We start from the raw sequence: 12,008 nt of genomic DNA, 5'->3' as shown, positions 1-12,008 counted from the left end.
AGGGATGTTAAAAAAGGATATGTAATCCTATTAGACGGTGGCTCAGAGATAAATGGTATTTACATACTCATAATAACATAAACAATTATCATCTTAACCCAAAATTATGATATACACACTCATTTAAGGGAGGGGATGAGTTTTAAGAGCTAACCTTCAACTACTATCGAAGTTCAAAACTGTAGTTCAACAACTGTAACTACTATTACAAGAAGTCAAGAAATGCATAAAACTGATAAATCAAGAAATAGCCACATAAGCATATCATTTAGAAATACAGCAGTAAAATTCAGCAGTAGCAACTAAAGGCTGAAAATAGATGCATGCCTCTTGGGAACAGGAATACTCCATGATCTGATATGAGAACTTTAGATCACTTGGTTGCAACCATGTGCATTCATAACTTTTGATAGGTTTTGTAAGGCCCCACTTATCATAAAATGAAAATAAAGTTTTTAAGTCATAAAGTACAGGTGTGGTTTTTTTTCAATTATTTTAATGTAACAGGATAATTTGTCAGCATTGGGCCCTATTTGAGATAGTTAGAATGATGCCCCAGGGCTCAAAGGCAAATTATGCACAAAGCTGTGGGCAGCATGTGCCCTGGGTTCCCTACTTCTCAAGGGTGGGAGAACACCTGCTAGGCTTGGACAATGGCCCCAATTCTCCAGCTTGCTGATGCAACAAATCAACCCAAAAGCTCATGAAGAGCCCCCCCCCCCCCACTCCCGTCTCCGTGCAGAATCAATCCTGCCAGTTCAGTGCTCCTCGAAGTGTGGTCTACTGACTAGGGTACAAAGCTTGATAATTTCAAGAAAACAGAGTAACTGTAAAAACTCTTATTGCAATTTGACATTGTATCTTTTGATTCTAATAATAACACTTAGGCTGGTATTTTGTATATCTACTTTTTCATTTCACTTTTCTAGTCATTTTTTTTTTACTGTATCTTACAGTACAAAGAAGCCTTTCTGAGGCTGAAAAAGCGCACTCCAAGTCTGAGCCAGTTCCATGCGCCAGCGCATGTGCTGTGTCTGAATGCAAGTATGCTGGCCGGAGGACCTAGGGAGACAGACACATTACAGGATTTACAGTGGATGTTACATACTTGGCATTTTGTGTCCATTCCCCTGTCCTTCCTGAATTTCTTGAGGATAAACAAACTGCCTGCTTCCTTCACCACTATGTGTATACCCAACATGCACAACAGTGCCCAGGGCCCAGCTGGGATAAGAGCACAGCAAGAAATGGGAGTGGCATGAAACCAGCCCTGTATGGTTCAACATTTTGTATCTCATCTCCTCAACTTAGTTCTTAAGTTCCTCATAATGCTACACAGATATCAGGATTTCTAATATCCCAATTTTAAACACTTGGAAAGTCCTAAAACTTACTCTTGCTTGTGAAATTCTTATAGAAAAAACTGCCTCCCATCACATTACTTCTCTTCTGAATAATGCCAGCGAACTTTTATTACTCAACCAGCCTAACAGAATATTGTATTTTGTCCACTGAACAGTCATGTAACACTATTAAACCTGAGAACATATGGCTGCCACATTGGTCACTGGGAATACATCACCTGGCTTTCTCCATTCTCCTCCTAGCCATCCCTCCATGTGTTCAAAATATCCTGATTCAACTGTGCTGTTATCATGTTGTAAGAGCAAAATACCAACCAAATCTTCCAAAAGCTAAATAAGTACTTGGAAATCTCTACTCCCTGATCATAAAGTAATTGATCCCAAATTAGATAATATATGTTAATACTTTAACACTGGTAATGCAGACTAGTATTATAAAAGACCAACTTGAATTCATGAAAAGTCTGTTTGTAGTAAATATTCAAAAGCAATCTACTTGCAAGCAGTTAGTAAAATGATATGCAATCACTATCTGTGAAAGTTTTTAAAGCACTGTTTTTAAAAGGTAAGATGGTAACCAACAATTGTTTCAACCCTTAAAATTATCACAAACTGTAAATAAGTACTGTTTGATTTTGAGAACCAACTGTCCTATGGTCTACATTTTTGTATAATGTTCATGACAGACCCATATAGAAGATGGGGAGTGAGCCTTCCAGATTATTACATTATTATACACATTAGTGCTGCCCTCTGGTCAACAGTTCTGATTCAGTGTCTGGACAAGCTGGGTCTGAAAGCAGTACACTTGTACAGTTATTTAAATATTCTTTTGGGGGCGCCTGGGTGGCGCAGTCGGTTAAGCGTCCGACTTCAGCCAGGTCACGATCTCACCGTCCGTGAGTTCGAGCCCCGCGTCAGGCTCTGGGCTGATGGCTCAGAGCCTGGAGCCTGCTTCCGATTCTGTGTCTCCCTCTCTCTCTGCCCCTCCCCCGTTCATGCTCGGTCTCTCTCTGTCCCAAAAATAAACGTTGAAAAAAAAAATTTTTTTAAATAAAAAAAATTCTTTTGCTGTCTACCAATTTTTAAAAAATGAATGGAATACAGAAAAATGAAAGCACTGATACTAATGATAGGAAGCACAGGCATCATAAATTTAATACAACGCAAGAAGTGGAAAGTATCTGATGCCCTAAGAGTAGGCAATCTCTTGGCTTAAGCAGCTGTTCACAACCAGATGACCAAGTATTTACTAATCCAGCAAAGAAACAAAATAAAAGACTATGTATAAAATTCATGTGTCAAAGCATCCATCTCTAGTTTAAATATTTTTAGTTCCCTGGGAATGAAACTCCTTAGATGCTTATTCCTTGGCTTAGCACACCTGTTCAGAGATGCATTATTTCAAAAGTAGGATGTATTACTTCAAAGTCTTTGCCCTGCTAGTATCAGTCTGCAAAACCAACAAACACACACTGCACCAAAAGTGCCCCCAAATAATATTTTTGGATTATCTCAATACATAGAAATATATACATAACCAAAATTGGTTAAGAGAAAAAGGCAAAAATACAAGATTACAGCTATGCAAATGAACATTTATTATAAAGTTTCAAGCAGTAAGAAATTTTAAGACTACCATGAGTAGGATTTTATGTGGTGGTTGGATTTTCTATAAGTCTTTTTATTTTTATGATTTTGTTTAATTGAAAAAGTTTTTGGAAATCTGGGGTTGATATTTTTAGGAGAGTTACACACCAATACATGTTCAACAGAGTTGGCTTCCTCCCACCTTACCCAAGTCCAGAATTCTTCCAGCGTTCATAGCTCTAAGTCTCAGAACAAGTCTGTACATGCCACTTGGCGGCAGTTGAAACCTTCTTACAATGGAAACGTTTAGTTCCTCAAAATTCATTTTGCCCCACTGGATGCCTTTACCTCCAGTTAAGAACAAGAGATGCCACACGTAAGGGATAACATTTAGAGAACCCTCTCCCACAAGTTTGTTTGCTCCAAAATGTTAGACTAATGATTTTTAAAAGCCACACGATTTCTACAGCACTCTACTGCTGAGCAATTGAAAGTAATTTTAGCACTTTCACAGATCCCAAGGCTCCTCCTAATCCAGTGGGCAAACAGTGTCCCCATTTGAAGGGACACGACCAAAGCCTGCAGATAATGACTGAATTTAGCAGGTTGACCTCAGCCAGGAAGAATGCCCAAGAATTCAGCCCCAAACCCTTCCCCTCTACCACCACTGCTACTACCGTTTTGGCCTTTACCTCCCGTCTTCTGGACCACTGTCTGAGGACAACCATCTTACCTGCTCCTTTCCCAAACATCATCTGATCAGGTTTCCTACTTACTCCCAAGGGTTCCCCAATCCCAACAAAATTTTCAATGACCCCTCAATGCTCAAAGAATGACATCCCTCCTTAACTGGCAAGCATATAATCTCTCCCCCCAAGATGCCACTACTCCCTAAACCTCAAAGTCACCCTCAGCCCTTCTGTCACACACCCCCATTCCCCTTTTCTTCAGTATATGAGGGGGACAGTATTAGCACCACACCCTAACAGGTGGCAAACTCTGTGTTGCTTCTGCTTACCGTCTTTGGACCTAGAGTACTCAAAGTCTACAGCCTACCTTTCCTCCAAGAACAGGTTCAGACAGGGTCAAGATGTTCAAATCTCCAGAAAGGCTGCCATCCTTTCTGTGAGCAAGCCCCGACCCCAGACATTGCACCTGCTGGATTCTAAACTCCCTAACCTCCCCTCTCACTACCTACAGTAAGTACCTTTCCAAAAGCAGGATTTTCCTTCTCCTAGTCAAGACATTTGGAATACTAGTCACTGTATGCTCACCAAATACAAAATAACAAGGTAACAGTAACCCCAAGGGAAAAACAAAAATTGTCAAATAAATATTAACAATAATAAAACCCAATATGACACAAAAACAAGCATTTTTCTGGTTTTGATTTTTCACACTGTCCCTCTTTGATGAAAATAACTAAAATTCACTAGATTTACTCAACATGCACAAGATCATCTTATAAATGCTCCTTTTGTAAATAAATGTTATTCTGAATGAAACCCCATAAGCTGAAATTCACAATGTTTTTCTTAGGTTTTAATTTATGAATAGCCTTCACGGTTATCCCTCAGAAACCTAATGCAAAAACTAAATTTCTCTAAACAGAATATATTCTGTGTTTCAAATCTTAGTTATATACTCTTGAACTATACTCAAACTATTTATCAATTGTCACCAAATTTGGGGGTACTACCCAAAAAAAGGCACTTTCATAAAACATATCAAAACTCAGAAAACTCCCTCTTTTTACTCATTCACCTCACATAAATACAATCTTCTCAAAATAAGCAACCACAGTCACTAAAAAAATAAAAAGTTCACAGAAAAAATAGAAAATATAACAATTAAACAAATTAGCTACAGGGTTCAACTTAAAGATATTTTACCTGAAGTTATGTGAAGGGGGGAAAAAAAAGCTTCTTTATAAACAACAAATTATCACAAATATTTTCCCCATTCAAATGCGATTCACACCAGTGGATGTTTAGCAACAATAAACAAGTGCTTAAGTGTCAATAATCCAACCCCAAAACCACCATATACAAATCACGCCAACAAATCCTAAATAAACTCCTCTGCATAATGTAAATTGTTCTAGAAATTAGACATTGAAAGGGAGAAGAAAATGGAGATATTAACTGCCTCCCTTATTTCTATCATCTATCAAGACTGAACTTCCCAGTATCAGTTCATAAGTGCTGTGATAGTAAGGAAACATATAAGAAAAATCAGGAAAACCTTAACGCTGAGTATCTGATACTAAGGAATTAACTTTTTAGGTTTGAGAATAGCATTATCTGAATTATTATCTGATTATCTGAAAAACAAAATGATACATACTGAAGCATTTAGTGAAATGGTCACTAGGCTTTACCTTAAAACACTATGGAGAGATAAAGACCACAGATGAAACTAGATTAGTCACCTGCTAGTAACTATTAAATTAGGTGATCTACTCTCTCTCCTTGTGTATTTTTTAATTTTTCCAGAATAAAATAGAACTGCTGGTGAGCAAAATCTCAGGCACTATTTTGTGTGTGTGCCACTTTTGCACAGACTTCTTAATTTGTTAGGTTTGCATAATTTGAGAATTTCTTCTCAACTGTACAGACTTTGTAGTCAGAGAGCTGTGTCACTGCCAGTATCCCAAATGCTTCCCAACTGCACTGCTCAGCAAATCTATTTCAAAAGCTTGGGGGAAGGAGAGGATAGAACCAAAGGAAAGGAAGAGGGAAAAAAACTTAAACAAGAACCTGCCCAAACTACTACCAATAAGGAACACCCACCTCTGAAAGCCACTTAATACACATTCAGGTTTCATTCTTTCTTTCTTCTTCTGGTTTAAAAATGGATTGTTGGCTTCTAGTTTACTTCACTGCCCTTCACATCCATGCTGACTGAGGAAGATACAAACAATCCAACTACTGTGTAACCAGGTCAAAACCAAGCTTTGGCTAACTCACTTGGAAGAGTACACTCACCACTTAGATTTGGCCAGAAAAACTGGGCTAGAAAAAAACCGACTGGGGCTTAAACAAACAGTGGGGCTGGGGAGAACGTCTTAGAGCCAGTTACCAGGCCACTCAGTGAGTTGCAACACAATCTTTTCCAAAATTTTCCAAAGTCTTCCAAATTCAGTTGAGCCCAGCAGGCTGAGTTAACAGGGCTTCCTTTCAAATTCAAAAACCTGGCCCCGGCCCCAACAGTTAACCAACAAAACACATGCTAATTCACTTGAGAACACCTAAGAATACAGACTCAAGTTCAGACCGCAGGCCGGTACAGAGCCCAGTACATAGCCAGGCCAGGGGAAGTTGGGGCTGGGGAGAGGCGTTCAATCAACAGATAAATCCTATTCAGAAAGCATAAAAGAGACAATAGGATCCACACTTAATTGGGCCTAAGAAAACGTCTACAGTCAGCTTCCAACCCCCTCCCTCCATTTTTAATGAAACAATGACAATTCTTCAGGGTGAACCACAAAGCCCTGCTTCATAAGATTTTTTTTTTTCTATCCCAACCTTGTACTCACTCTAACAGCTAGAAAACACCCCCAGTGTAAATTACGTATAGAAAACGTTTCATAGGAAGAAATAAATCAGGACCCGGGAAATTTAACATTCTGTTTCAAATTTTCAAGATCTGTGCCTCCATTACCTACAGCTCTTTCAGACGCTCCAGAATGTGCACTGAATAAAATGAACAGCACTGTTAGTCACATCAGGTGTCAGCTACTCAGAGAAGACTCATCGTCTCCAGATTTGTTAGTTTCATTTACCGTTGGGGGGGGGGGGGGGCGGGTGTTAAAAAAAAAAAAAAAAGAGAGAGAGAGAGAGAGAGAGGGAGAGACAGGCCTGGGGTGGGTGTGCAATCTGGGCATCCTCTTGACTCCTCACTCTCCCTCATCTCTGTTTCAATTACACACCTGTCAAACAGGTTATTCCTGGAATTCAGATTTTATAATCCTCACGCTGTAATTCTTTCCTGCTCCTAGTGCACAAACACACGCCCCTCCCTGCTTCCCCAAAATACGTATGTATCTATCAATAGGATGTGTGATAGAGTTTTTCAAAAGTCGCAGGTAACACCAAACTCCTCACCTTCAGCACTTGGCAAACATTAAAACGAGGCAACACGATGACAATTTTCAAGAAGGCCAAGGCAGTGGCTCAGGATAATCATAGGCCAGGCCTCCCTATACTGAATTCTCATTAATACACACAAACTCAGAACTGGAGAAAACCAAAGAATTAAGGTTGCCGTATAGAAAAAAAAAAAAAAAACTGTTTTTCCCATTTTATTGAAGAAAAGTGCATGCCTAAGAGTGTAGCTTATTTCCTTATCTCAAAGCCAGGAAATGAGTGAGGTCTTTTAAGGCCAGCCTGAATATAAACTCTTGTTTAAAAACAGAAGGACTGCAAGGCGAAACCCCTTTCCCAACTTTGGCCAAGTGGCGTGGCCTCCAGTCAGCGGCGTGTTTATCATCCTTTTCCTCGTCCCCCAACAAGAAGTTTCAACGTGCCACGGGAAACAAAGACGGCGCCCCACACCGACCTTATAGACTTGTCCATAGGTGCCATTTCCAACCACTTCCACCAGCTCAAAAATCCCAGCAGGATCCTGGAGAAGAGGAGGGGAGGGGTTAGAATTTAAAAGCAGCACAACAATGAATAAATAAAGCGGGGCAGTCGGAGAGAAACGGCGCTTGCAAACCAGGTGGGCTTGGCCCAGCGCGGTCACCCAAAGCTCGAGGGTCGCGCCGGGGCCGCGGAGGGCGGCGGGGTGGGGGCGCCTGCGGAGGGTCGCGCCCCGCCGCCCCGCACATGCCGACGCAGGCAGACAAAGGGGCCGCCGCGCCCGCGGCTCTGCCCGCGGCGGCGCCCGAGCGCCCGGCGGGGTAGGGCGCGGCCCCAGCTCCCCGCTCCCAGCGCGCCCGCGGCGGGGCCCGTCGCGGCCACTCACCCGCAGGGAGGAGAGGTCGATGTCCACCAGACTTTTTGCAGGGGAGTCGTTCGCCATTTTCCCTTTTTGCCACCAAACAAAATAGTACCAATAAATATATCTGTTTCTCTATTTATTTCCGTCACAGGCCAGGCCGCCGACGGCGCCTCCTCGCTAGGGAGCGGGCCGCCCGGACTCCGCCTCGCGAGGCCGGGGGCGGCGGCGGCGGCGGGCTGGTCACGGCTCTCGGCCGGCCCGGGCCGCGCGCGGAGGGCGGACGGAGCGTGCGCGGGGCGGCGGCGGCGGCGCTCACACCATGGCGCGGGGCGGCCGTCAGGCCCCCGGGCGTCGCCCGCCGCCTCAGGCCCCGGCGCCCGCGCCCCGCGCCGCGCGCCTAGAGGACGGGCCCGGAGCGTGGGGCCGCGGCGCCGCCGAGAGTTGAGCGAGTGAGCGCGAGGCAGCGAGACAAAGATAACCCGGGAGGCGGGGGCGGAGGCGGGGAGGGAGGCGGGGAGGGAGGGGGCGGCGGCGGCGAGGGAGGAGGAGAAACGGGACACCGAAAATATATTCTGAGGAGAGAGAAAACAGCTCCCCCTCTCCTTCTCCGGCAGGAAAAACGAGCGGAAACGCACTCCCAGCCCGAGCCCCGCTGGGGAGGGCGCGGGGCGAGCCGCCCGCTCGGCGTGAATATTCAGCAGGGGTGGGGCCCGAACAATGGCCGGCCGGCGGGCAGCGCGGACAGCGGCCGGGATGCGGCTACCGGCCGGCGCGGCGCTCGTAGAAAGGGCCAGAGTAGGGACGAGACGGACCGGGATGTCCTCGGTGAGGTGCCGAGGGTGAGGAGACGCCCCACCTCGCGCTCACAGAACGGAACAGGATCGACCTGGCCCCAAACGCACAGAGGCTGACGGAGCCTTGTCTCCGGCAGGGGGTGCGTCCCGTCCCGCCCGCCGGCCGCGCCCGGGCTCTAAAGGGACGGGAAGGGGGTGTAGCCCGGCCAACGAGGGGCCGCCCTTTTTCCTTACCCCCGCGTATCCTATCCCCTTCCCCCACCACCAGATTCTATACCCCTAAGACCCTCATTTCCGGTTTCCCTACAAGGTTTTCTTTTCCTTTCTTGCAGGCTACGCTTGTGACACGCTTGTAGGGGCGGAATTCGTTGAGCATCACCTGGCCGCCCGGTCCCAAGGCTTTCAGTGGAAATAGTATCCAAAGCAGCTTCTCTTAATTGCCGTGCGCTGACTTCCTTACCTCCTTCATTAGGTGAGCACTGTGCTTGGGGCCCTAAGTGCTAACCCCAGTTTGTGCCTAAGATCGTTAAGGATCAATAAACAGGCTTCTAACAGTAACTTTGGAAGCTTTTCCGTAGTTAGGCAATTTGAGCCTCTTATACAAGGATATATTGTCTGCGCACTAGGACCATTTTCATCACACCATTCCATTGTACAAAAACTTTCAATGGCTCCCTATTACCTCACAGCAGGTTCGAAACCGAAGTGCGTCGGAATCACCAGGAGGGATTGTAAAAGCACTGATTGCTGACCCCACCTTCAGCAGGTCTGGGATCGGCCTGAGAATATGTACTTATAACAAGTTGTCAGATGATGCTAGCATTGCTGTTACAGGGATCACATTTTGAGAACAAAAGCCTTACAGGATGAAAATCCAAGGCCCTTCACAATCAGGCTTCACAAACATCACTGTCATCATTGTGTACCATTATGTATGCTTTATGTACAGGACCCAATTTAACCTGTCTTATAGCCCTTATGTATTGTTATCCACATTCTCATCCTCATCCAAGGATGAGGAAACCAAAGTACTGAAAGATAAGGAATGTGGCTAAATTCCTTAAAAGCACAGCCTGGAAGTAGAATAGGGGTTCTCACTGGGTCAGCCTACTCAGAAAGGCTAAGACTCTGATTCAGCCAAGTTAACCTTTTACCCAGAATATGTTTAGCACTCTCCTGCCTCTCAACGACTTGAAGATTTTCAACTATGAGAATCCCTTCTGAGGGACTCCTGGAATCCATTGATTAGGAAAGTCATAGTAACCAAAGTGTTCCTGTGAATTGAAGTAGAGTGTTTCAATGATTTTGTTTTTTAATCTATTCACTGCAATGGCATTATGTGTGAGTGTAGATTATTTACTCAAAGAGCTAGATTGCTGTGTATGACATGCTTCAGACCATATTACTACCACTAATATTTAGTAGTAGTATTAGTATCAGGTAACATATTAGGTTCAGACAGTGTGCTAAGCATTTACCGTACATAATCTCATTATTCTTCACATTAACCCCAAATGGTACTTTTATTTTTCCCACATTACACATTAGAAAACCAACATGTAAAGAAGTTAAGTGACTTCCTTGGGGAGCACAGCTGAACCCACTGAAGAAACGCAGCCCCCCCACCCCAAGCCAGCCTCCCTCCACAGGTTCACTCATGATTTTGAGGCCCACCTCTGATCACCCACTTCTTCTCTGCCTAGCCAGATTCTCCATCATCACCTCAAGCACAGCTCAGGAACCAACTCTTCCTTCTCCTACAAGCTTTCCCTGAATCTGTCTCTCCTAAACTGTTATTTCCCATGTCACCATTGTGATGGTTACATTCCATTTTCAATTCAGTACCTTTTCTTGAAGTACCTTACCCAGTTCAAGGCGCTGGCTTAGCTATTGCCTGAGATATAAGGAAGAGCTTACAATTTGATAATGGGTATAAGAGTCTCATGAATAGCTATAGTTAAAGGCAGAACGTTATGAATTCTGGCTGTATACGAAGAACATTAAACAGGTCTAGTGGAAAGTATGCTAGATTTGAGGCAAAACTAAACTAGGTTTGAACTTAGTTTGTTATCAGTTGTGCAGCCTTAAACATGTTACTTAAATTCTGAGCCTTTGTTTCCTCTTCTGTCAATAAGATGAAGACTAGAGATTAGAAGAACCATTAAGAGGCCGTCTCAAAAGCACAGGACAGAGTAATAAGGCCTGGAAAAAGGAGATACAAGGTCTTGGGCCAGTAGACTCTCTTAAGACTTGGCATCTGATAGGATGCCAGAGTTAGTGTAGACAAGAAGATAAAAGATTTACTTGTGGCTTAGAGCTTTGTTCGCACTTGGGACGATGTTGTCAGGAACACAGGAAAGGATACAGTTGTTGACTGGTGGTGACAAAGGAAGGTTTTGTTTTGGACTCTGTGGGAAGTTAGTTAACTTTTCACACAGAAATATCGACACCTACCCAGCTTGTAACTCTGCTTGAGATCTGAGGGTGAGGGCCATTTTCTCAATCAACAGTCCTATGTTAGCTCTGGCTGCCATAACAAAATACCATAGACTGGGTGGCTTAAATAACAGAGATTTATTGTATCGAAGTTCTGGAGGCTAGAAATCCAAGAGCAATGTTCCAGCTGATTTGGGTTCTGGTGAGAGCTCTCTCCCTGGCTTTCAATGGCCACCTTCTCAGTATTGTCCTCATGTGGGTTTTCACAGGGAAAAAAAAAAAAAAAGCTATCTGGTATCTCATAAGGACACCCACCCCTATTCTATCAGGGCCCCACCTTTATGACCTTATGAATTTAACCTTAATTATTTCCTTAGAGGCCCCATATACAAATATAGCCTCATTGGGGCTTAGAGTTTCAACACAAGGGGGACACAAGCATTCAGTCCATAATAAGCCATATGCTGTATGGTACCAAGAAGTAGACTTAAGTCATGGCCCTTGTTCCTAAGAATCTATTTGAGACCACAAAATAAACCGACCCAAAAAGACAATCAAAATAATAATCTGGAAAATAAATGTTTGGCATTTTAGGCTGGAAGAAAAGATAGCTTGCTTAGACAAGGAATGTGAAGTTGGAAAAATTAGGAACCTGGCCACACTGGGCCAGAAGACTCGATTCAGAAGACCCTGAGAGGTAAAGCTAGACAGGTTAGGTGGGACCAGAAAAGCTAAAGCATGGGTGATGTGGAGGTTAAAAACAGAAGCCAGATTATCAGTCAAGTCAAGGGAGAAACAGCCTAGCCTTGGCTTTCAAGAGCTCCACAGGCAGGTTAGATGCTCATGTATTCAGCAGGCCATGAGATACAAATGTGTATCT

At 43.9% G+C, this 12,008-nt stretch overlaps 1 protein-coding gene and 1 long non-coding RNA gene across 52 annotated transcripts in view; one reads left to right on the top strand and one right to left on the bottom strand.

Annotated features, from left to right (window-relative positions):
* Positions 1–8,124, bottom strand: part of MAP4K4 (mitogen-activated protein kinase kinase kinase kinase 4) — a 194,894-nt gene extending 186,770 nt beyond the window's left edge. For all 50 annotated transcript variants that reach the window (XM_086701357.1, XM_086701359.1, XM_086701368.1 and 47 more), the window contains exons 1-2: positions 7,923–8,124; positions 7,515–7,580 (exon numbers count right to left, since the gene is read on the bottom strand). In XM_086701357.1, the coding sequence (XP_086557483.1) occupies positions 7,515–7,580; positions 7,923–7,979 (123 nt within the window). In that variant the 5' untranslated portion in view covers positions 7,980–8,124. The remainder of the gene's footprint in view (positions 1–7,514; positions 7,581–7,922) is intronic.
* A 305-nt stretch (positions 8,125–8,429) lies between these two features.
* The window catches only part of LOC147582567 (uncharacterized), a 60,434-nt gene continuing 56,855 nt past the window's right edge, over positions 8,430–12,008 (top strand). For both annotated transcript variants that reach the window (XR_015249288.1, XR_015249289.1), the window contains exons 1-2: positions 8,430–8,737; positions 9,025–9,164. This is a non-coding gene — a long non-coding RNA (uncharacterized LOC147582567). The remainder of the gene's footprint in view (positions 8,738–9,024; positions 9,165–12,008) is intronic.

Source organism: Puma concolor, chromosome A3 (genome assembly GCF_028749965.1).
Source record: "Puma concolor isolate L17-30 chromosome A3, mPumCon1.1.hap2, whole genome shotgun sequence".
Lineage (NCBI taxonomy): Eukaryota > Metazoa > Chordata > Mammalia > Carnivora > Felidae > Puma > Puma concolor.
This window is presented reverse-complemented; position numbering and strand designations above follow the sequence as displayed.